The sequence below is a fragment of the Somniosus microcephalus genome, chromosome 1 (assembly GCF_052327205.1).
Source record: "Somniosus microcephalus isolate GS21.2 chromosome 1, FLI_Smic_1.0, whole genome shotgun sequence".
Lineage (NCBI taxonomy): Eukaryota > Metazoa > Chordata > Chondrichthyes > Squaliformes > Somniosidae > Somniosus > Somniosus microcephalus.
This window is the reverse complement of record NC_140987.1, coordinates 462,902,301-462,927,445: the sequence shown is the minus strand read 5'-3', so window position 1 is coordinate 462,927,445 and position 25,145 is coordinate 462,902,301. Positions and strand designations below refer to the sequence as shown.

At 54.1% G+C, this 25,145-nt stretch overlaps 1 protein-coding gene across 2 annotated transcripts in view; it reads left to right on the top strand.

Moving 5' to 3' along the window:
• The window catches only part of pabir2 (PABIR family member 2), a 78,443-nt gene that overhangs the window by 49,841 nt on the left and 3,457 nt on the right, over window positions 1–25,145 (top strand). For both annotated transcript variants that reach the window (XM_086002401.1, XM_086002408.1), the window contains exons 6-9: window positions 4,662–4,754; window positions 9,652–9,740; window positions 13,005–13,069; window positions 15,179–15,275. In XM_086002401.1, the coding sequence (XP_085858527.1) occupies window positions 4,662–4,754; window positions 9,652–9,740; window positions 13,005–13,069; window positions 15,179–15,275 (344 nt within the window). The remainder of the gene's footprint in view (window positions 1–4,661; window positions 4,755–9,651; window positions 9,741–13,004; window positions 13,070–15,178; window positions 15,276–25,145) is intronic.

Here is a 25,145-nt window from a genome sequence, read left to right as displayed (position 1 = left end):
CTCGCAGTGAGAGACAGCCTCACCGCACACCGTACCTGTGTCTCGGGGAGGAGATGGCCTCACCGTACACCGTACCTGTGTCTCGGGGAGGAGATGGCCTCACCGTACCTGTGTCTCGGGGAGGAGATGGCCTCACCGTACACTGTACCTGTGTCTCGGGGAGGAGACGGCCTCACCGTACCTGTGTCTCGGGGAGGAGATGGCCTCACCGTACACCGTACCTGTGTCTCGGGGAGGAGACGGCCTCACCGTACCTGTGTCTCGGGGAGGGGGCGGCCTCACCGTACCTGTGTCTCGGGGAGGAGATGGCCTCACCGTACCTGTGTCTCGGGGAGGGAGCGGCCTCACCGTACCTGTGTCTCGGGGAGGGGGCGGCCTCACCGTACCTGTGTCTCGGGGAGGAGATGGCCTCACCGTACCTGTGTCTCGGGGAGGAGACGGCCTCACCGTACCTGTGTCTCGGGGAGGGGGCGGCCTCACCGTACCTGTGTCTCGGGGAGGAGATGGCCTCACCGTACCTGTGCCTCGGGGAGGGGGCGGCCTCACCGTACCTGTGTCTCGGGGAGGAGATGGCCTCACCGTACACCGTACCTGTGTCTCGGGGAGGAGATGGCCTCACCGTACCTGTGTCTCGGGGAGGGGGCGGCCTCACCGTACCTGTGTCTCGGGGAGGGGGCGGCCTCACCGTACCTGTGTCTCGGGGAGGAGATGGCCTCACCGTACACCGTACCTGTGTCTCGGGGAGGAGACGACCTCACCGTACCTGTGTCTCGGGGAGGAGACGGCCTCACCGTACCTGTGTCTCGGGGAGGGGGCGGCCTCACCGTACCTGTGTCTTGGAGAGGAGACGGCCTCACCGTACACCGTACCTGTGTCTCAGGGAGGAGATGGCCTCACCGTACCTGTGCCTCAGGGAGGGGGCGGCCTCACCGTACCGGTGTCTTGGGGAGGAGACGGTCTCACCGTACACCGTACCTGTGTCTCGGGGAGGAGATGGTTTCACCGTACACTGTACCTGTGTCTCAGGGAGGAGACGGCCTCACCGTACACCGTACCTATGTCTCAGGGTGGGACGGCCTTACCGTACATGTGTTTCTGGGAGGGGGCGGCCTCACTGTACACCGTACCTGTGTCTCGGGGAGGAGACGGCCTCACCGTACACCGTACCTGTGAAAACATGTGTGTGTTCTGTTCTGTGGATTGTTGTTGTCTACGTTCCGTTGTGAAAATGCCTGGGAGCCGTGCATCTCCTGGTCATGTGGCAATGTGGTGCCTGATCAGTCGACCCAGATTATGTGAAGTGTGGGCACCACTCTGGACATGCAAGGATTTTTTTCCTTCCATCCGGCACCCGGCTACCGACCATAGAGCACATATACCAGAAACGCTGTCTACGGAGGTCACGGTCCATCATCAAAGACCCTACCCACCCCAGCCACAGTCTGTTCGCCCTCCTGCCATCTGGGAGACGCTACAGATGCATTCGCACCCGTACGACCAGATTTAGGAACAGCTTCTTTCCCAGGGCTGTCATCCTACTGAACTCCACAAATAAACTCTAAAGCCTGCACATCTGCCAATGCACTTTATTATGGTCATATTTATGTTAATATACTACAAGCCAAATGTATGTTGAATGTTTAAATGTCTTAATCTAAATGTACACTCTCGGGAGCCGCAAGCCCACATTTCGTTGTACTGCACTTGTGCACTAACAATGACAGTAAAAGTTGATTTGATTTGAAGTTTACAGCACAGAAGTAGGCCATTCACCGAGCTCCTTTCCTACAGCAATACATCATGAATCCACTTAACGACAGGCTGAATGGCCTCCGGTGTGGGTGACGTCCGTGGTTCTGTATTCCCGGCATTGCTTCCCCAGGCCCCACGAAGGAAGAGTAGGCCTCTCCTGCCTAGACATTCCCCCACTGAAGGCCCCTGCACCCCGGTACCCCATCGTCCCCTGCACGTCCCTCCTCATCCATCCCCTGCCCCTCCCCCAGTCCCCTGCACCCCCCAGTCCCCCATCCTCCCCCAGTCCCCTGCATCCCATCCTGCACCCCGGTACCCCATCCTCCCCCAGTCCCCTGCACCCCCCAGTCCCCCATCCTCTCCCAGTCCCCTGCATCCCATCCTGCGCCCCGGTACCCCATCCTCCCCCAGTCCCCTGCACCCCCCGGTCCCCCATCCTCCCCCAGTCCCCTGCACGCCCCGGTACCCCATCCTCTTCCAGTCCCCTGCACGCCCCGGTAACCCATCCTCCCCCAGTCCCCTGCATACCATCCTGCACCCCGGTACCCCATCCTCCCCCAGTCACCTGCACGCCCCGGTACCCCATCCTCCCCCAGTCCCCTGCACCCCCCGGTCCCCCATCCTCCCCCAGTCCCCTGCACGCCCCGGTACCCCATCCTCTTCCAGTCCCCTGCACGCCCCGGTAACCCATCCTCCCCCAGTCCCCTGCATACCATCCTGCACCCCGGTACCCCATCCTCCCCCAGTCCCCTGCACGCCCCGGTACCCCATCCTCCCCCAGTCCCCTGCATCCCATCCTGCACCCCGGTACCCCATCCTCCCCCAGTCCCCTGCACGCCCCGGTACCCCATCCTCCCCCAGTCCCCTGCACGCCCCGGTACCCCATCCTCCCCCAGTCCCCTGCATCCCATCCTGCACGCCCCGGTACCCCATCCTCCCCCAGTCCCCTGCACGCCCCGGTACCCCATCCTCCCCCAGTCCCCTGCACCCCGGTACCCCATCCTCCCCCAGTCACCTGCACGCCCCGGTACCCCATCCTCCCCCAGTCCCCTGCACGCCCCGGTAACCCATCCTCCCCCAGTCCCCTGCACGCCCCGGTACCCCATCCTCCCCCAGTCCCCTGCACGCCCCGGTACCCCATCCTCCACCAGTCCCCTGCACGCCCCGGTACCCCATCCTCCCCCAGTCCCCTGCACGCCCCGGTACCCCATCCTCTTCCAGTCCCCTGCACGCCCCGGTACCCCATCCTCCCCCAGTCCCCTGCACCCCGGTACCCCATCCTCCCCCAGTCCCCTGCACGCCCCGGTACCCCATCCTCTTCCAGTCCCCTGCACGCCCCGGTACCCCATCCTCCCCCAGTCCCCTGCACGCCCCGGTACCCCATCCTCCCCCAGTCCCCTGCACCCCGGTACCCCATCCTCCCCCAGTCCCCTGCACGCCCCGGTACCCCATCCTCCCCCAGTCCCCTGCACGCCCCGGTACCCCATCCTCTTCCAGTCCCCTGCACGCCCCGGTACCCCATCCTCCCCCAGTCCCCTGCACCCCGGTACCCCATCCTCTTCCAGTCCCCTGCACGCCCCGGTACCCCATCCTCCCCCAGTCCCCTGCACCCCGGTACCCCATCCTCCCCCAGTCCCCTGCACGCCCCGGTACCCCATCCTCCCCCAGTCCCCTGCACGCCCCGGTACCCCATCCTCCCCCAGTCCCCTACACGCCCCGGTACCCCATCCTCCCCCAGTCCCCTGCACGCCCCGGTACCCCATCCTCCCCCAGTCCCCTGCACGCCCCGGTACCCCATCCTCTTCCAGTCCCCTGCACGCCCCGGTACCCCATCCTCCCCCAGTCCCCTGCACGCCCCGGTACCCCATCCTCTTCCAGTCCCCTGCACGCCCCGGTACCCCATCCTCTTCCAGTCCCCTGCACGCCCCGGTACCCCATCCTCCCCCAGTCCCCTGCACGCCCCGGTACCCCATCCTCCCCCAGTCCCCTGCACGCCCCGGTACCCCATCCTCCCCCAGTCCCCTGCATCCCATCCTGCACCCCGGTACCCCATCCTCCCCCAGTCCCCTGCACGCCCCGGTACCCCATCCTCCCCCAGTCCCCTGCACGCCCCGGTACCCCATCCTCCCCCAGTCCCCTGCACGCCCCGGTACCCCATCCTCTTCCAGTCCCCTGCACGCCCCGGTACCCCATCCTCCCCCAGTCCCCTGCACGCCCCGGTACCCCATCCTCCCCCAGTCCCCTGCACGCCCCGGTACCCCATCCTCCCCCAGTCCCCTGCATCCCATCCTGCACCCCGGTACCCCATCCTCTTCCAGTCCCCTGCACGCCCCGGTACCCCATCCTCCCCCAGTCCCCTGCATTCCCCCCCTGTACCCCATCCTCCCCCAGTCCCCTACATCCCCCCCGCACCCCGGTACCCCATCCTCCCCCAGTCCCCTGCACACTCCGGTACCCCATCCTCCCCCAGTCCCCTGCATTCCCCCCCCTGTACCCCATCCTCCCCCAGTCCCCTACATCCCCCCCCCGCACCCCGGTACCCCATCCTCCCCCAGTCCCCTACATCCCCCCCCCACCCCCGCACCCCGGTACCCCATCCTCCCCCAGTCCCCTGCACACTCCGGTACCCCATCCTCCCCCAGTCCCCTGCATCCCCGGTTCACCTGCTGGGAGACATTCACCACACAATCTGTTTAAAATGAGAGATTTGTTATACTCTCTTTGCAATGCTTGTGCTAGGGTTGTGTAATGAACAGAATGTTAGTTCAGTGAATGCTCTTACCGTATTATAGGGAGCACTGTGTGTGCTGCAGCCTGAGGTTGCCATCTAGCCAAGTAGAATATTGAGCTTTTTCAGGCCTGTCCTTCAATAGATTTATTCACATCGAATGTTGTTCTGTTTCCCACAGAGTGACAATGACCTGGATAAATCTGCCTCACCAAAGCGCATTGACTTCATTCCAGTGTCACCAGCTCCTTCACCAACCAGAGGGATCGGAAAGGTAGGAGTCATTACAGAAAGGCCATTTATAGAACTTTCCTTCAAAGAGTGAACCCAGCTGATGTTATTGGGAGCTCATTGTGAAGAAAAAATGTATAGGGGTAGGTGACCGAATGTCATTGGGTAATCCTGATCCCAGCTTTCATCTTTTACAGCCCATTCGTTGTAAAAAAAAACACACTTTTAGTTTGTGCACATCGGGGTGGAAGGGTTTGGGGGGATCGGGGAGAAGGGGTTGGGGGGATCGGGGAGAAGGGGTTGGGGGGATCGGGGAGAAGGGGTTGGGGGGATCGGGGAGAAGGGGTTGGGGGGATCGGGGAGAAGGGGTTGGGGGGATCGGGGAGAAGGGGTTGGGGGGATCGGGGAGAAGGGGTTGGGGGGATCGGGGAGAAGGGGTTGGGGGGGATCGGGGAGAAGGGGTTGGGGGGATCGGGGAGAAGGGGTTGGGGGGATCGGGGAGAAGGGGTTGGGGGGATCGGGGAGAAGGGGTTGGGGGGGATCGGGGAGAAGGGGTTGGGGGGGATCGGGGAGAAGGGGTTGGGGGGATCGGGGAGAAGGGGTTGGGGGGATCGGGGAGAAGGGGTTGGGGGGGATCGGGGAGAAGGGGTTGGGGGGGATCGGGGAGAAGGGGTTGGGGGGATCGGGGAGAAGGGGTTGGGGGGATCGGGGAGAAGGGGTTGGGGGGATCGGGGAGAAGGGGTTGGGGGGATCGGGGAGAAGGGGTTGGGGGGATCGGGGAGAAGGGGTTGGGGGGATCGGGGAGAAGGGGTTGGGGGGATCGGGGAGAAGGGGTTGGGGGGATCGGGGAGAAGGGGTTGGGGGGATCGGGGAGAAGGGGTTGGGGGGGATCGGGGAGAAGGGGTTGGGGGATCGGGGAGAAGGGGTGGGGGGATCGGGGAGAAGGGGTGGGGGGATCGGGGAGAAGGGGTGGGGGGATCGGGGAGAAGGGGTGGGGGGATCGGGGAGAAGGGGTGGGGGGATCGGGGAGAAGGGGTTGGGGGGGATCGGGGAGAAGGGGTTGGGGGATCGGGGAGAAGGGGTGGGGGGATCGGGGAGAAGGGGTGGGGGGATCGGGGAGAAGGGGTGGGGGGATCGGGGAGAAGGGGTGGGGGGATCGGGGAGAAGGGGTTGGGGGATCGGGGAGAAGGGGTTGGGGGGATCGGGGAGAAGGGGTTGGGGGATCGGGGAGAAGGGGTTGGGGGGATCGGGGAGAAGGGTTGGGGGGATCGGGGAGAAGGGGTTGGGGGGATCGGGGAGAAGGGGTTGGGGGGATCGGGGGGGGAAGGTTTGGGGGGATCGGGGTAAGAGCTGGGGGGGATCGGGGAGAAGGGGTTGGGGGGATTGGGGGGGAAGGTTTGGGGGGATCGGGGTAAGAGCTGGGGGGGATCGGGGAGAAGGCCCCAGCAATGGGCCACAGCCCCAAACTCCAAAGAAAAGCCTGATTGCACGCTGTGCTCTCCAATCCCACACAGCCATCCTGTGCGCTCTCTGTGACTGACCAGGGGCAGACTCGTGCTGTGGCCCAGGGGCAGACTCGTGCCGTGGCCCAGGGGCAGACTCGTGCCGTGGCCCAGGGGCAGACTCGTGCCGTGGCCCAGGGGCAGACTCGTGCCGTGGCCCAGGGGCAGACTCGTGCCGTGGCCCAGGGGCAGACTCGTGCCGTGGCCCAGGGGCAGACTCGTGCCGTGGCCCAGGGGCAGACTCGTGCCGTGGCCCAGGGGCAGACTCGTGCCGTGGCCCAGGGGCAGACTCGTGCCGTGGCCCAGGGGCAGACTCGTGCCGTGGCCCAGGGGCAGACTCGTGCCGTGGCCCAGGGGCAGACTCGTGCCGTGGCCCAGGGGCAGACTCGTGCCGTGGCCCAGGGGCAGACTCGTGCCGTGGCCCAGGGGCAGACTCGTGCCGTGGCCCAGGGCCATCCTGAGCTGGAGTGAACCACCCCAACCTCCTTTCAGTCAGCCGAGATCGCCTGTTGTTTTTAACTGCCTTACACTGTTGCTCACAATGGCGCCTCCGAGTCAGTACCCTCAGGATTTGTTTAATTGTCCCATCTTCCCCCTGTGGGATTGGCGTAGCTTGTGCTCTGTTGCTATAGTAACATGGGTAAGAGCTGGGACTCGGGTGGGTTCTGAGCACTGTGTGTAGTCACATTCCTTGACGTGTAGCTGCTCCATGTTGACATTGACCAGCCCGCTACACATAGTGCAGTGGAGATAAGATTTCACTAATTATGGGTTGTGCCAAACCCAGCAACACACCTGGAGCCTGCATCAGTCTGACATTAGATATCCTGCAGCTGCCCATGGACACATCGGATTCCACGATCTTTTTACGAGCAAACTCTGCTAATGATGGCTCTGCTCTGCCTAGTGGAGAGACAGAACTGATCTAGCTAGCAGATTGTTTTGTTTGGCAGCAAAATATTAGGCAAAGTATCATTAAAAAAAGAAAGATCTTGTATTTATATCGCACCTCAGGACGTCCCAAAGCACTTTGCAGCCAATGAAGTACTTCTGAAGGTGTAGTCACTGTTGTAATGTAGGAAACGTTGTAATGTATGTACCTTTAAGGGAGAGAACTACTTTTTACAGCTCCTGTATACTGTAGTACCGGCAGTGACTACACCTGTATATAAACCCTGAGTAGTGATCTGTAGAGTTAGTTCTAGAGTAACCCTCATTCAGTAAACACCTGTTGAATCGTTCCCTGCAGTCTGTTGTCTGATTATTGAAGGACACAACATTAAGATACACGGATCTAACAAACGTGGCAGCTAATTTGTGCACAAACAGCAATGTGATAATGACCAGATAATCTGTTTTAGTGATGTTGGATGAGAGATAAATATTGTCGAGGACACCAGGGATAACTTCCCCTGCTCTTCTTCGAAATAGTGCCATGGGATCTTTTATGTCTACCTGAGAGGGCAGACAGGGCCTCGGTTTAACGCCTCATCCAAAAGGTGACACCTCCGACAGTGCAGCACTCCCTCAGTACTGCCCCTCCGAGAGTACAGCGCCCCCTCAGTACTGCCCCTCCGAGAGTACAGCGCCCCCTCAGTACTGCCCCTCCGACAGTGCGGCGCTCCCTCAGTACTGCCCCTCCGACAGTGCGGCGCTCCCTCAGTACTGCCCCTCCGACAGTGCGGCGCTCCCTCAGTACTGCCCCTCCGACAGTGCGGCGCTCCCTCAGTACTGCCCCTCCGACAGTGCGGCGCTCCCTCAGTACTGCCCCTCCGACAGTGCGGCGCTCCCTCAGTACTGCCCCTCCGACAGTGCGGCGCTCCCTCAGTACTGCCCCTCCGACAGTGCGGCGCTCCCTCAGTACTGCCCCTCCGACAGTGCGGCGCTCCCTCAGTACTGCCCCTCCGACAGTGCGGCGCTCCCTCAGTACTGCCCCTCCGACAGTGCGGCGCTCCCTCAGTACTGCCCCTCCGACAGTGCGGCGCTCCCTCAGTACTGCCCCTCCGACAGTGCGGCGCTCCCTCAGTACTGCCCCTCCGACAGTGCGGCGCTCCCTCAGTACTGCCCCTCCGACAGTGCGGCGCTCCCTCAGTACTGCCCCTCCGACAGTGCGGCGCTCCCTCAGTACTGCCCCTCCGACAGTGCGGCGCTCCCTCAGTACTGCCCCTCCGACAGTGCGGCGCTCCCTCAGTACTGCCCCTCCGACAGTGCGGCGCTCCCTCAGTACTGCCCCTCCGACAGTGCGGCGCTCCCTCAGTACTGCCCCTCCGACAGTGCGGCGCTCCCTCAGTACTGCCCCTCCGACAGTGCGGCGCTCCCTCAGTACTGCCCCTCCGACAGTGCGGCGCTCCCTCAGTACTGCCCCTCCGACAGTGCGGCGCTCCCTCAGTACTGCCCCTCCGACAGTGCGGCGCTCCCTCAGTACTGCCCCTCCGACAGTGCGGCGCTCCCTCAGTACTGCCCCTCCGACAGTGCGGCGCTCCCTCAGTACTGCCCCTCCGACAGTGCGGCGCTCCCTCAGTACTGCCCCTCCGACAGTGCGGCGCTCCCTCAGTACTGCCCCTCCGACAGTGCGGCGCTCCCTCAGTACTGCCCCTCCGACAGTGCGGCGCTCCCTCAGTACTGCCCCTCCGACAGTGCGGCGCTCCCTCAGTACTGCCCCTCCGACAGTGCGGCGCTCCCTCAGTACTGCCCCTCCGACAGTGCGGCGCTCCCTCAGTACTGCCCCTCCGACAGTGCGGCGCTCCCTCAGTACTGCCCCTCCGACAGTGCGGCGCTCCCTCAGTACTGCCCCTCCGACAGTGCGGCGCTCCCTCAGTACTGCCCCTCCGACAGTGCGGCGCTCCCTCAGTACTGCCCCTCCGACAGTGCGGCGCTCCCTCAGTACTGCCCCTCCGACAGTGCGGCGCTCCCTCAGTACTGCCCCTCCGACAGTGCGGCGCTCCCTCAGTACTGCCCCTCCGACAGTGCGGCGCTCCCTCAGGCTCTGGAGTGGGACTTGAACCCATGACCTTGTGATTCCGAGGTGAGCATTCTGCTAACTGAGCCAAGCTTGACTGGTGAGCAAGAGCATCTTGTGTTCAATACCTAGTTATGTTCCAGACAAATCCTGGGTCAGTGGCAAAGGGTTTCTCGTGTCAACTTGTTCTGTGATGTAGATGATTTGCAAACTTTCAAAAAATCTTGCTAGCAATTCTGTTTGATAAATTGAGCTCCAAATTAATTCTGAAGTTGCCCTTGTCTGCTGCTTTATCATAATTAATTTGCATGTGGAGGTTGAACTAATGGGAAGAATATTTGGCGCAACCTTTAGCACGATCTTCCCCATTCTTAGATATAGTACAGCCTCTGCACACACGACAGCCTTCCTACTCACTGCTGTCAAGATTGGATTTTCTGTTACAGATTGATGAACTGTCACTTTTCCTCCTCCCACAGCAATGCTTCTCGCCTTCCTTGCAGATTTTTGTGAGTAGTAATGGCCTCCCACCGAGTCCCAACCCCAGCCCAACACGGAGGTTTGCCACGTAAGTGCCATCTCATCAGAATTGTTTTGAATCACGAATATTTCTTTGCGTAATATTTCTTTGAAGTGTTGTGCATGCAGTATTGCCATGTGTTTGCCCATTTCGCCAGTCTGTCGATGTCTTCCTGAATGAAGTCTGTTGCTATCCTCCTCACTGTTTACTACATTTCCGAGTTTCGTGTCATCTGCAAACTTTGAAATGATGCCCTGTATACCTAAGTGCAGGTCATTGATATACATTAAAAAGAGCAGTGGTCCTAATGACTATCTCCAACAAGTGAGAATCTAACCACCGCCCCATGACATTCAACGGCACTACCATCGCCAAATCCTCCACCATCAACATCCTGGGGATCACCATCAATCAGAAGCTTAACTGGATCAGCCACATAAATACTGTGGCAACAAGAGCAGGTCAGAGGCTGGGTATTCTGCGGCGAGTGTCTCACTTCCTGACTCCCTAAAGCCTTTCCGCCATCTACAAGGCACAAGTAAGGAGTGTGATGGAATACTCTCCACTTGCCTGGATGAGTGCAGCTCTAACAACACTCAAGAAGCTCGACAACATCCAGGACAAAGCAGCCCGCTTGATTGGCACCCCATCCACCACCTTAAACATTCACTCCCTCCACCACCGACGCACCGTGGCTGCAGTGTGTACCATCTACAAGATGCACTGCAGCAACTCGCCAAGGCTTCTTCGGTAGCACCTCCCAAACTTGTGACCTCTTCCACCTAGAAGGACAAGGGCAGCAGGCGCATGGGAACACCACCACCTCCAAGTTCCCCTCCAAGTCACACACCATCCTGACTTAGAACTATATCACCGATCCTTCATCGTCGCTGGGTCAAAATGCTGAAACTCCTTACCTAACAGCACTGTGGGATTATCTTCACCACACGGACTGCAGCGGTTGAAGAAGGCGGCTCACCACCACCTTCTCGAGGGCAATTAGGGATGGGCAATAAATGCTGGACTTGCCAGCGACGCCCACATCCCATAAACATTTTTTTTTTAAACAACCCCTGGGGAACACCACTGTAAATGTCCCTCCAGTCTGAGAAACAACTGTTCACCACTGCTCTCTGCTTTCTGTCCCTTAGCCAATTTTGTATCCATGTTGCCACTGCCCCTTTAATGCCTTGGGTTTCAATTTTGCTACCAGTCTATTATGTGGTACTTTGTCAAATGTTCTTTGAAAGTCCATATACACAACATCAACTCTTCTGTTACTTCATCAAAGAACTCGATCAAGTTCGTCAAATACAATTTGCCTTTAACGAATCCATGCTGACTTTCATTTATTAACCCATACTTTTCCAAATTCCAATTAATTTTGTCCCGGATTATTGTTTCTAAAAGTTTCCCCACCACCGACGTTGGGCTGACTGGCCTGTAGTTGCCGGGTTTATCCCCTCCCTTTTTTGAAACAGGGCTGTAACATTTGCAGTCCTCTGGCACCAACCCCTTATCTAAGGAGGATTGGAAGATTGTGGCCAGAGCCTTGACAATTTCCACCCTTACTTCCCTCAGTAACCGAGGATGCATCCCAATACTCCCGTTCAGCTGCGCAGCCACACAGCGGTCTGGAGGTCCCGCGCAGGCCGCTCACCGGCTTTTCAATGAAAAAAACGCACATGCGCGAAAATTTGAATGGGCCGTGCAGCCGGTTAAAGGGGCCGTGCAGCCGGTTAAAGGGGCCGTGCACCCCAAGGGAACATTGATGCATTCCATCCAGACCGGCTGACTTTTCTACTTTGAAGAAAGTACCTGTTGATGTACGGTTTCCATTGTAAAAGCACGACGGGAGGTAAGGTTTGTGGACACTCGTGACTGAGTTCAAGCATCTACCAACAGTGTATTTAATAGATTTCAGTTATTCCAGCTCCCTGTTCTCAGTGATTGTTCTCACTTGGGACAGTGTTGCTCAGCTTGTTCTTTGTAATGTTGTGTGACATCACTGGGGCAGACGTTACTCCTCCGAGATTTACAACAGTGCTGCCTGAAGAACTTGTCCAGAAGATTATCAGAAATATTTCAACCTAAAGGTTCTTGTGTAAAATATACATTTTGTATTTTACGTCAAAGAATAAGTTGCAAAAATGAATTTGAAAGTAATGCTAAATTTAAAGTTCTGAAAAATGTTATTTTACAAACATCCTGGTGTGTGCGGTGTTGTGATCTCAGAGATTCGTGGGCGTGTGTGCTGTGAGGAGGATGCCGAGAAACTCCAGTATGATTTGGACAGGTTGGGTGATTGGGCAGATGCAGTATAATGTGGATAAATGCGAGGTTATCCACTTTGGTGGCAAAAACAGGAAGACAGATTATTATCTGAACGGCAATAGATTGGGAAAAGGGGAAGTGCAACGAGACCTGGGTGTCCTTGTGCACCAGTCGCTGAAGGTAAGCATGCAGGTGCAGCAGGCGGTTAAGAAGGCAAATGGTATGTTGGCCTTCATAGCAAAAGGGTTTGAGTACAGGAACAAGGATGTCTTGCTGCAGTTGTACAGGGCCTTGGTGAGACCACACCTTGAGTACTGTGTGCAGTTTTGGTCGCCTTATCAGATGTTCTTGCCATGGAGGGAGTGCAGCGAAGATTCACCAGACTGATATCTGGGATGGCAGGAATGACGTATGAAGAGAGATTGGGTCGATTGGGCTTATATTTCGCTAGAGTTTAGAAGAATGAGAGGGGATCTCATTGAAACTTATAAAATTCTAACAGTACTGGACCGACTAGATGCAGGAAGGATGTTCCCGATGGCGGGGGAGTCCAGAACCAGGGGTCACAGTCTAAAGGTAAGGGGTAAGCCATTTAGGACAGAGATGAGGAGGAATTTCTTCACCCAGAGAGTGGTGAACCTGTGGAATTCTCTACCACAGAAGGCAGTAGAGGCCAATTCATTAAATATATATTCAAGAAGCAGTTAGATATATTTCTTACGGCTCAAGGGATATGGGGAGAAGGCAGGGACAGGGTACTGAGTTTGGATGATCAGCCACGATCTCATTGAATGGCGGAGCAGGCTCGAGGGGCCGAATGGCCGACTCCTGCTCCTATCTTCTCTGTTTCTATTCCTCCTGTTCACAGTCGGGGATAAATCATTGCATTGAAAATTACTGCCGATCAAAGCCCCCACGTAGCGGGGCTCCTGTAAGTTGCCTGATTTTGTTCATGCCATGGGTTAATGAAGGAGTTTTGAAATTGCCGCGCTGGGTCCGAGTATAGTTTTAATGCATCGATGCCTGTTGTGGTTTCAGGAGGAGGAGCCAGAGCCCGATCAACTGCATCAGGCCGAGTGCGCTGGGGCCTTTGAAAAGGAAAGGTAATAACTCCGTCAACAAAAGCTCGTTTGTCTTCTTTTAAATACTGATTGTATTGTTGTCGAGTGCCATGGAATGTCCAGTTGATTGTCTCGGAGTCAGAAGGTCGAGGGTTCAAACCCCAGCCTGAGACTTGAGCACGGAATCCAGTCTGGCCCCAGTGCAGGAATGAGGAAGGTCTTTTGGCCTATTCGGGTGGACGTAAAAGATCCCACGGCACTATTGGAAGAAGAGCAAGGGATTTCTCCCCGGTGTCCTGGCCAACGTTTATCCCTCAACCACCATCACCAAAACCCATTAAGTAATCATTTCTCTCATTGCTGTTTGTGCGTTCTTACTGTGTGCAAAAAAGAGTGCCAAAACTTCCCAAAAAAATTCATTGGGGTGTCCTGGGGAGGTGAAAAGTGCTATATAAATATAAAATTCAGATAATGACGCAGTCCGTGCCTGCCTGCAGCAAGACCTGGGCAACATCCCGGCTTGGGCTGATAAGCGGCAGGTAACATTCGTGCCACACAAGTGCCAGGCAATGGCCATCTCCAACAAGAGAGAATCTAACCACCAGCCCATGACATTCAATAGCACTACCATCGCTGAATCCCCCACCATCAACACCCTGGGGGGTCACCATTGACCAGAAACTTAACTGGACCAGCCACATAAATACTGTGGCTACAAGAGCAGGCCAGAGGCTGGGTATTCTGCGGTGAGTGTCTCACCTCCTGACTCCCCAAAGCCTTTCCACCATCTACAAGGCACAGATAAGGAGTGTGTTGGAATACTTTCTACTTGCCTGGATGAGTGCAGCTCCAACAACACTCAAGAAGCTCGACACCATCCAGGACAAAGCAGCCCGATTGATTGGCACCCCATCCACCACCTTAAACATTCACTCCCTCCACCACCGGCGCACCGTGGCTGCAGTGTGTACCATCTACAAGATGCACTGCAGCAACTCGCCAAGGCTTCTTCGGCAGCAGTTCCCAAACCCGTGACCTCCACCACCTAGAAGGACAAGGGCAGCAGGCTCACGGGCACACCACCACCTCCAAGTTCCACCTCCAAGTCACACACCATCCGGACTTGGAAATATATCGCCAATCCTTCATCGTCACTGGGTCAAAATCCTGGAACTCCCTCCCTAACAGCACTGTGGGAGCACCTTCACCACACGGACTGCAGCGGTTCAAGAAGGCGGCTCACCACCACCTTCTCAAGGGCAGTTAGGGATGGGCAATAAATGCTGGCCTTGCCAACGACGCCCACATCCTGAGAACAAATAAATAACATTTTTCATCTTTCACTCTGCAATTGTGACTTGTTAGCTTCCCACGTTGGTGTTTGTTTGAAAGAAAGACTTGCATTTCTATAGCGCCTTTCACAACCTCCGGACGTCCCAAAGCGCTTTACAGCCAATGAAGTAATTTTGGAGTGTAGTCACTGTTGTAATGTAGGAAACGTTGCAGCCAATTTGCGCACAGCAAGCTCCCACAAACAGCAATGAGATAATGATCAGATCATTTGTTTTAGATTGATTAAGGGATAAATATTGGCCAGGACACCGGAGAGAACTCCCCTGCTCGTCTTCGAATCGTGCAATGGGATCTTTAACAGCCACCTGAGAGAGCAGACGGGTCTTTGGTTTAACGTCTCATCTGCAAGACTGCTCCTCCAACAGTACAGCGCTCCCTCAATACTGCACTGGAGTGTCAGCCTGGATTATGTGCTCAAGTAACAACAGAAAACGCTGGAAAAACTCAGCAGGCCAGGCAGCATCCGTGGAGAGAGAAACAGAGTTAACGTTTCAGGTCGAACTGACAAAAGGTCTTCAACCTGAAACGTTAACTCTGTTTCTCTCTCCACGGATGCTGCCTGGCCTGCTGAGTATTTCCAGCGTTTTCTGTTGTTATGTCGGATTTCCAGCATCCGCAGTATTTTGCTATTGTATTACGTGCTCAAGCCCCTGGATGGAGTGGGACTTGAACCCACAACCTTCTGGCTCCAAGGCGAGAGCTCTACCCCCTGAGCCACAGCTGACACTTTTTGCACAGAGTTTGCAGAGGGAAACAGTGTCTGCAGCTCCGATGATTAATCTTTATTTGTAATTCCAGGTGAGATGGAATCCGAAAGCCAACCAAAACGACTTTTCCAAGGAACCACTAACATGCTGTCATCTGACCCCTCACAATCGCCAGAAGTTGGCTCCTGGTAAGCACCCAGATCAACACCTTCACTTACTCTGTGTATTCCATTAATTGTTTCAGAGCTTGTATTCAAAAAGATTTTTCCTCTAGAGGCTTAAAGAGGGGGGAGGTTTGATGAGCCAATCTGTGTCCTAAAATGGGACCGTATTAATTGCCATTTAGAAAGGCACGGATTAATCAAGGACAGTCAGCATGGATTTGTTACGGGAAGGTTGTGTCTAACTAACTTGATTGAATTTTTTGAGGAGGTAACAAGGAGGATCGATGAGCGTAGCACGTTTGATGTAGTCTACATGGCTTTTGACAAGGCTTTCCCACATGGCAGACAACAACTTGTATTTATATAGCGCCTTTAACGTAGTAAAACGTCCCAAGGCGCTTCACAGGAGTATTATAAGACAAAAAAATTGACACCGAGCCACATAAGGAGAAATTAGGGCAGGTGACCAAAGCTTGGCCAAAGAGGAAGGTTTTAAGGAGCGTCTTAAAGGAGGAGAGAGGCGGAGAGGTTTAGGCAGGGAATTCCAGAGCTTAGGGCCCAGGCAACAGAAGGCACGGCCACCAATGGTTGAGCGATTATAATCAGGGATCCTCAAGAGGCAGAATTAGAGGAGCGCAAATATCTCTGAGGGTTGTGGGGCTGGAGGCGATTACAGAGATAGGGAGGGGCGAGGCCATGGAGGGATTTGAAAACAAGGATGAGAATTTTGAAATCGAGGCGTTGCTTAACCAGGAGCCAATGTAGGTCAGTGAGCACAGGGGCGATGGGTGAATGGGATTTGGTGCGAGTTAGGACACGGGCAGCCGAGTTTTGGATCACCTCAAGTTTACGTAGGGTAGAATGTGGGATGCCAGCCAGGAGTGTGTTGGAATAGTCAAGTCTAGAGGTAACCAAGACATGGATGAGGGTTTCAGCAGCGGATGAGGTGAGGCAAGGGCGGAGACAGGCGATGTTACGGAGGTGGAAATAAGCGGTCTTAGTTATGCCACGGATATGTGGTCGAAAGCTCATTTCAGGGTCAAATACAACACCAAGATTGCGAACAGTGTGGTTCAGCCTCAGACAGATGTTAGGGAGAGGGATGGAGTCAGTGGCGAGGGAACGGAGTTTGTGGCGGGGACTGAAAACAATGGCCTCAGTCTTCCTAATATTTAATTGGAGAAAATTTCTGCTCATCCAGAACTGGATGTCGGACAAGCAGTCAGACAATTTAGAGACCGTCGAGAAGTGCTATATAAATACAAGTTGTTGTTGTTGTTGTGAGGTAGAGCTGGGTGTCATCAGTGGACATGTGGAAACTGACACAGTTTTCGGATGATGTCGCCAAGGGGCAACATGTAGATGAGAAATGGGAGGGGGCCAAGGGTCAATCCTTGGGGACACCAGAGGTAACGATGTGGGAGCGGGAAGAGAAGCTGTTGCAGGTGATTCTCTGGCTACGATTAGATAGATAAGAATGGAACCAGGCTAGTGCAGTCCCACCCAGCTGGACGATGGTGGAGAGGTGTTGGAGAAGGATGGAGTGGTCAACCGTGTCAAAGGCTGCAGACAAGTCAAGAAGGACGAGGAGGGATAGTTTACCTTTGTCACAGTCACAAAGGATGTCAATTGTGACTTTGAGAGCCGTTTCGGTACTGTGGCGTGGTGGAAACCTGATTTGAGGGATTCAAACATGGAGTTGTGGGAAAAATGGGCACGGATTTGGGAGGTGACAACACGTTCAAGGACTTTGGAGAGAAAAGGGAGGTTGGAGATGGGGCGGTAGTTTGCAAGGCCGGAGGGGTCAAGGGTTGGTGTTTTGAGGAGAGGAGTGATGACGGCAGATTTGAGGGAGAGGGGGGGCAGTACCTGAGGAGGGAGAACTGTTAACAATGTCAGCTAGCATGGGAGCCAGAAAAGGAAGTTGGGTTATCAGCAGTTTGGTGAGAATAGGGTCGAGGAGCAGGAAGTGGGTCTCATAAGAACATAAGAAATAAGAGCAGGAGTCGGCCATACGGCCCTTCGCGCTTGCTCTGCCATTCAGTAAGATCATGGCTGATAACCGACCTCAACTCCACTTTCCCGCTTGATCCCCTAGAGTCCAAAAATCGATCTCAGCCTTGAATATACTCAAAGACTCAGCATTCACAGCCCTCTGGGGTAGAGAATTCCAAAGATTCACAAACCTGCGAGTGAAGAAATTTCTCCTCGTCTCAGTCTCAAATGGCCGAACCCTTATCCTGAGACTATGCCCCCTAGTTCTAGACACTCCAGCCAGGGGAAACAACCTCTCAGCATCTACCCTGTCAATCCCCTTCAGAATCTTGTATGTGTAAATGAGATCACCGCTCATTCTTCTAAACTCCAGAGAATATCGGCCCATTCTACACAATCTCTCATCATTGGACAGCCCTCTCATCCCAGGAATCAATCTAGTGAACCTTCGTTGCACCGCCTCCAAGGCAAGTATATCCTTCCTTAGATAAGGAGACCAAAACTGTGCCCAGTACTCCAGGTGTGGTCTGACCAAGGCCCTGTACAATTGTAGCAAGACTTCCTTACTCTTATACTCCAACCCCCTTGCAATAAAGGCCAACATGCCATTTGCCTTCCTTATTGCTTGCTGTACCTGCATGCTAACTCTGTGTTTCTTGCATGAGGACACCCAAATCTCTCTGAACACCAACATTTGAAAGTTTCTCACCATTTAAAAAATATTCTGTTTTTCTAGTCTTCCTACCAAAGTGAATAACCTCACATTTCCCTACATTATACTCCATCTGCCACCTTACTGCCCACTCACTGAGTCTATCGATATCCCTTTGCAGACTCTGTGTTCTCCTCACAGCTCACTGTCCCACCTAGCTTTGTATCATCAGCAAACTTAGATACATTACACTCAGTCCCTTCATCTAGGTCATTAATATAGATTGTAAATAGCTGAGGCCCCAACACTGATCCTTGCGACACCCCACTAGTTACAGCCTGGCAACTTGAAAAAGATCCGTTTATCCCTACTCTCTGTTTTCTGTCCGTTAACCAATCCTCTATCCCCAACCCCGTGAGCCCTAATCTTGTGTAATAACCTTTTATGTGGCACCTTATCGAATGCCTTTTGGAAATCCAAATATACTACATCCACTGGTTCCCCTTTATCTACCATGCTAGTTACATCCTCAAAAAACTCTAATAATATTGTTAAACACAATTTCCCTTTCATAAAACCATGTTGACTCTGCCTAATCATGTTATGTTATGATTTTCTAAGTGACAAGAGGAGCACGGAGAGGTCTTGAGGGGAGATCGGGGAGAAACTGAAGAAAGATGTGAGTTTAGGGCAGAGGGGACCCTTCGAGGAATTATGGTCTGGTGGGCTAGGGGAAGGAAGGGAAGTGGCAGAGGCAGCTGAACAGATGGTCTCAATCTTGGAGACGAAGAAGTCCATGAGCTCCTCATACTTGTTGTCAGAGGTGAGGGTGGAGGAGACGTGGGAGAGGGGTTTAAGAAGACTGTTAGCAGTGGAGAATAGAAGCCGGGGTTTATCTTTGCATTTCAGAATGATTCTGGAACAGTGAGCAATTTTGGCAGACGAGAGCAGGACCTGATGATGCTTTGTGGTCCAGCCAGATCTGGCGGTGAATGGCTAAACCAGTTGTCCGATATATCCGTTAAGTCCGATATATCCGTTCAAGTCTGTATCCCTTGGACTTAAAGGGAGCGAAGATATGGGCCGTACCAGGGGGAGCGGCCAGGGTGAGAGAGAGTAATTGTTTTAATAGGGTCTAGGGCATCAAAGGTGGTGGTGAGGGTGTGGTTGAGCAGATCGGTAGCTGCAGAAATATCATGGTGAATGGAGGGCCAAAGGCTGGACAGTTGGGATTTCATAAGTGCAGTATGAGAGTTGGGAGAGAGTTTTTTCCAGGGGCGGACACAGAAGTAAGTACGGTTGCGGGAGGGCGGGGGTGGGTGGAGAGCGATACGAGGAAGAGGTCAGAGATTACTTTCTCTGCAATTGACACAATGGGAGTAGCGAGGCCACGAGAGATGGCAAGGCCGAGGGGGTTGGGGGAGTTCACGTGGAGAGGGAGATTAAGGGAGGATAGGGGGGCAGTGAACTCAGGAGAGAGAGCATGATGAATTGAGATGGAGGCTGAAATCACCGAGGATGAGAAGTTGTTCGGTGCTAAGGGAGGAAAGCAGTGAAGATATCTCGGTATTAAGATTTTTATGGTACTTGGGTGGGCGGTAGAGAACGAGAGGTGAGAGGGGTGGAATAAGGTGAGATGCTCAAAGGAGGAGAAAGTGCTGGAGGAGTAGGGGGACAGACCAAGATGTGATTTGGTGATAAGAGCCACACCGCCACCACGGCAGTCTGAACAGGGCAAGTGGTGGAAGGTATAATAGCAAAATACTGCAGATGCTGGAAATCCAAAATAACAACAGAAAATGCTGGAAAAACTCAGCAGGTCAGGCAACATCCATGGAGAGAGAAATAGAGTCGACATTTCGGGTCGAAACCCTTTTTCAAAACTGGAAAGGAAATGAAATAGATCGAAGGCAGGGCTGCGATAGAACAAAAGAAGTAAAAGAGACATTAAGAGGTATTCAAAACCAGACGAGATGGTAATAGGACAGTGGAGACAAAAGACGGCTGAGATTAGGTGTGAAGTGTACTGGCAGGATGAGAGACAGCTGCCATGTGCGAGAGAGTTTAAAAAAATTTAAAAAAAAGGAGGAAGGGGGGGGGGGGAAGGGAAGATCCAAAACAAAGGGATGGGAAAAAAATATAAATAAAAAAGTAATAGGGGCCGAGGTTATGATCTGAAATTGTTGAACTCGATATTGAGTCCGGAAGGCTGCAAAGTGCCTAATCGGAAGATGAGGTGCTGTTCCTCGAGTTTACGTTGAGCTTCCGTGGAACAATGCAAGAGGCCAAGGACGGTGAGGTCCGAGTGGGAATGGGGCGGTGAATTAAAATGACAGGCGACCGGAAGCTCGGGGTCACCCTTACGGACTGAACGGAGGTGTTCCGCAAAGCGGTCACCCAATCTGTGTTTGGTCTCTCCAATGTAGAGGAGACCGCATCGTGAGCAGCGAATACAGTATACTAGATTGCAAGAAGTACAAGTAAATCGCTGTTTCACCTGGAAGGGGTGTTTGGGCCCTGGACAGTGGGAAGTGGGGAGGTATAGGGGCAGGTGTTACATCTTCTGCGCTTGCACGGTAAGGTGCCAGGCGAAGGGGAAGGGCTGTTGGGGGTGATAGAGGAGTGGACTAGGGTGTCTCGGAGGGAGCGGTCCCTACGGAATGCTGAAAGGGGAGGGGAGGGGAAGATGCGTTTGGTGGTGGGATCACTTTGGAGGTAGCGGAAATGGCGGAGGATGATCTGTTGAATGTGGAGGCTGGTGGGGTGAAAGGTGAGGACAGGGGGAACCCTATCGTGGTTCCGGGAGGGAGGGGCAGGGGTGAGGGCAGAAGTGCGGGAGATAGAACGGACACGGTCAAGGGCCGTGTCAACCACGGTAGAGGGGAATCCTCGGTTGCGGAAAAAGGAAGACATGTCGGAAGCACTGGTGTGGAAGGTGGCATCGTCGGAGCAGATACGGCGGAGACGGAGAAACTGGGAGAATGGAATAGAGTCCTTACAGGAGGCGGGGTGGGAGGAAGTGTAGTCCAGGTAGCTGTGGGAATCAGTGGGCTTGTAGTGAATATTGGTCGATAACCTATCCCCAGAGATGGAGACGGAGAAGTCGAGGAAGGGAAGGGAAGAGTCAGAGATGGACCATGTGAAGGTGAGGGAAGGGTGGAAATTAGAGGCAAAGTGAATGAAATTGTCTAGTTCGGGCCGAGAGCAGGAAACGGCACCGATACAGTCATCAATGTATCGGAAAAAGAGGTGAGGGAGGGGACCTGAGTAGGACTGGAACAAAGAGTGTTCCACATATCCCACGAAAAGGCAGGCATAGCTAGGACCCATGCGGGTACCCATGGCAACACCTTTGATTTGGAGGAAATGAGTGGAGTTAAAGGAGAAGTTGTTCAATGTGAGAACAAGTTCAGCCAGGCGGAGGAGGGTAGTGGTGGATGGGGACTGGTCGGGCCTCTGTTCAAGGAAGAAGCGGAGCGCCCTCAGGCCATCCTGGTGGGGGATGGAGGTGCAGAGGGATTGTACGTCCATAGTGAAAAGGAGGCGGTTAGGGCCAGGAAACTGGAAACTGTTCAAGTGGCGGAGGGCGTCCGAAGAGTCGTGGATGTAGGTGGGAAGAGACTGGACAAGGGGAGAAAAGATAGAGTCGAGATAGGAAGAGATAAGTTCCGTGGGGCAAGAACAGGCTGAAACAATGGGTCTACCAGGGCAGTCCTGTTTGTGGATCTTGGGAAGGAGGTAGAAGCGGGCTGTGCGGGGTTGGGGAACTATGAGGTTGGTGGCCGCGGGGGGAAGATCTCCAGAGGAGATGAGGTCAGTGACAGTCTTGGAAACGGTGGTTTGATGTTCGGTAGTGGGGTCATGGTCCAGGTGGAGGTAGGAGGAGGTGTCGGAGAGTTGGTGTTCAGCTTCCGCTAGGTAGAGGTCAGTTCGCCAAACAACAACAGCACCACCCTTGTCAGCAGGTTTAATGACAATGTCAGGGTAGGATCTAAGAGAATGGAGTGCTGCAAGTTCAGAGGGAGGTAGGTTGGAGTGAGTGAGGGGAGCAGAGAAATGGAGACAGCCGATGTCATGGCGGCAGTTAGAGATGAAAAGATCTAGAGAGGGTAAGAGGCCAGGGAGAGGGGTCCAGGCAGAACGGGAATTCTGCAAGCGGGAGAAAGGGTCAGTTGTGCGGGGGGAAGACTCCTGGCCAAAGAAGTGGGCACGGAGACGAAGGCGGCGGAAAAAGAGCTCAACATCGTACCGAGCTCGAAATTCATTGAGGTGGGGGTGTAAGGGGATGAAGCTCAGGCCTTTGCTGAGGACTGATCGTTCGGGGTCAGAGAGTGGAAGGTCAGAGGGGATAGTGAAAACGCGGCAGGGGGTGAGATTGGGGTCAGAGGAAAGTGAAGGGGAAGAAGGTTCCGGAGGGGCGTTGGTGTCCAAGAGTTGATGAAGCTTGCGATCCTTGACATCAGAAAGGAAGAAAAAAAGTTTTTTGTTGAAGCGTCGGATGAGTCGAAGGATGAAATGGAACTGTGGACCCGGACAGCTTTGAGATAGAGTGCGCTGGTGTTGTTAAAGAGAGAAGTCGAGTGTGTTCATGTGGCGCTGCATGGTGTTGAGCGTGGATCTCAGGATGCGGCGAGAGCAGTAGTTCGAGGAACGATGAATATCTTGGAGATATTTGTAATCCTGGGTGGATCCGAAACACGAAGGGTGGAAGTTTAGACACCCTAGTCCACTCTATCACCCCCAACAGCCCTTCCCCTTCGCCTGGCACCTTCCCGTGCAAGCGCAGGAGATCAGTCATAGAGTTATACAGCACAGAAAGAGGCCCTTCGGCCCATCGTGTCTGCGCCGACCATCAATCCTGTCCAGTCTAATCCCATTTTCCAGCATTTGGTCCATAGCCTTGTATGCAATGGCATTTCAAGTGCTCATCCAAATGCTTCTTGAATGTTATGAGGGTTCCTGCCTCTACCACCCTTTCAGGCAGTGAGTTCCAGATTCCAACCACCCTCTGGGTGAAAAAGTTCCTCCTCAAATCCCCTCTAAACCTCCTGCCCCTTACCTTGAATCTATGCCCCCTTGTTATTGACCCCCCTGCTAAGGGGAAAAGTTCCTCTTTATCTACCCTATCTATGCCCCTCATCATTTTGTGCCCCTCATCATTTTGTACACCTCAATCAGGTCCCCCCTCAGCCTTCTTTGCTCCAAGGAAAACAACCCCAGCCTGTTTAGTCTTTCTTCATAGCTGAGGCGCTCCATCCCAGGTAACATCCTGGTGAATCTTCTCTGCACCCTCTCCAAAGCAATCACATCCTTCCTATAGTGAGGTGACCAGAACTGCACACAGTACTCCAGCTGTGGCCTCACCAGCGTTTTGTACAGCTCCATCATAACCTCCCTGCTCTTATATTCTATGCCTCGGCTAATGAAGGCAAGTATCCCATATGCCTTTTTAACCACCTTATCTACCTGTTCCGTTGCCTTCAGGGATCTATGTACATGTACACCAAGGTCCCTCTGACCCTCTGTACTTCCTAGGGTCCTACCACTCATTGTGTATTCCCTTGCCTTATTTGTCCGTCCAAAATGCATCACCTCGCACTTTTCAGGGTTAAATTCCATTTGCCACTTTTCCGCCCATCTGACCAACCCGTTTATATCGTCCTGTAGCCTGAGGCTTTCCTCCTCGCAATTTACCACCCCACCAATTTTCGTGTCATCTGCGAACTTACTGATCATACCTTTTACATTCTCATCCAAATCATTTATGTAGATCACAAACAGCAAGGGTCCCAGCACCGATCCCTGAGGTACCCCACTGGACACAGGCTTCCAGTCACAAAAGCAACCTTCGACCATCACCCTCTGCCTCCTGCCACTCAGCCAGTTTAGGATCCAACGCGCCAAGGCACCCTGGATCCCATGGGCTCTTACCTTCTTGACCAGTCTCCTATGCGGGACTTTGTCAAAAGCTTTACTGAAATCCATGTAAACCACATCCACAGCATTTCCCTCATCCACACACCTAGTCACCCCCTCTCAAAATTCAATCAGATTGGTCAGACATGATTTACCCTTGACAAAGCCATGCTGACTATCCCCGATTAATCCTTGCCTCTCCAAGTGGAGACTAATTTTGTCCCTCAGAATTTTTTCCAATAATTTCCCTACCACAGATGTTAGGCTCACTGGCCTGTAATTCCCTGGTTTATCCCTGCTACCCTTCTTGAATAATGGTACTACGTTAGCTGTTCTCCAGTCCTCTGGTACATCCCCTGTGGCCAGAGAGGTTCTGAAAATTTGTGTCAGAGCCCCTGCAATCTCCTCCTTTGCCTCACACAACAGCCTGGGATACATCTCGTCCGGGCCTGGGGATTTATCCACTTTTTGGCCTGCTAAAACCGCTAGTACCTCCTCCCTCTCGATGCTAATATGTTCAAGTATGTCACAGTCCCCTTGCCCGATTTCTATGTCTGCATCGACTTTCTCCATAGTGAACACAGATGCAAAAAATTCATTTAAAACCCCGCCTACATCATCTGGCTCTACACACAGATTGCCACTTTGGTCCCTACCCTTTCCCTGGTTATCCTCTTGCCCTTAATATACTTATAAAACATCTTAGGATTTTCCTTTATTTTGCTCGCCAGTGTTATTTCATGGCCCCTCCTTGCCCTCCTAATTTCTTTTTTAAGTATGCCCCTGCACTTTTTATACTCCTCCTAGGGCTTCCTCCGTCTTTTTGTAACTGCCAAAAGCCCCCCTTTTTTTCCTAATGCATTTTTGTATATCCCTTGTCATCCAAGGTTCCCTTTGCTTGTTGGTCCCACCCTTGACCTTTACAGGAACATGTTGGCATTGTACTCTCTCTATTTCCCTTCTGAAAGTCTCCCACTTGCCCCTATACCTCCCCCCTTCCCACTGTCCAGGGCCCCAAACACCCCTTCCAGGTGAAACAGCGATTTACTTGTACTTCTTGCCGTCTAGTATACTGTATTCGCTGCTCATGATGCGGTCTCCTCTACATTGGGGAGACCAAACACAGATTGGGTGACCGCTTTGCGGAACACCTCCATTCAGTCCGTAAGGGTGACCCCGAGCTTCCGGTCGCCTGTCATTTTAATTCACCGCCCCATTCCCACTCAGACCTCACCGTCCTTGGCCTCTTGCATTGTTCCACGGAAGCTCAACGTAAACTCGAGGAACAGTACCTCATCTTCCGATTAGGCACTTGGCAGCCTTCCGGACTC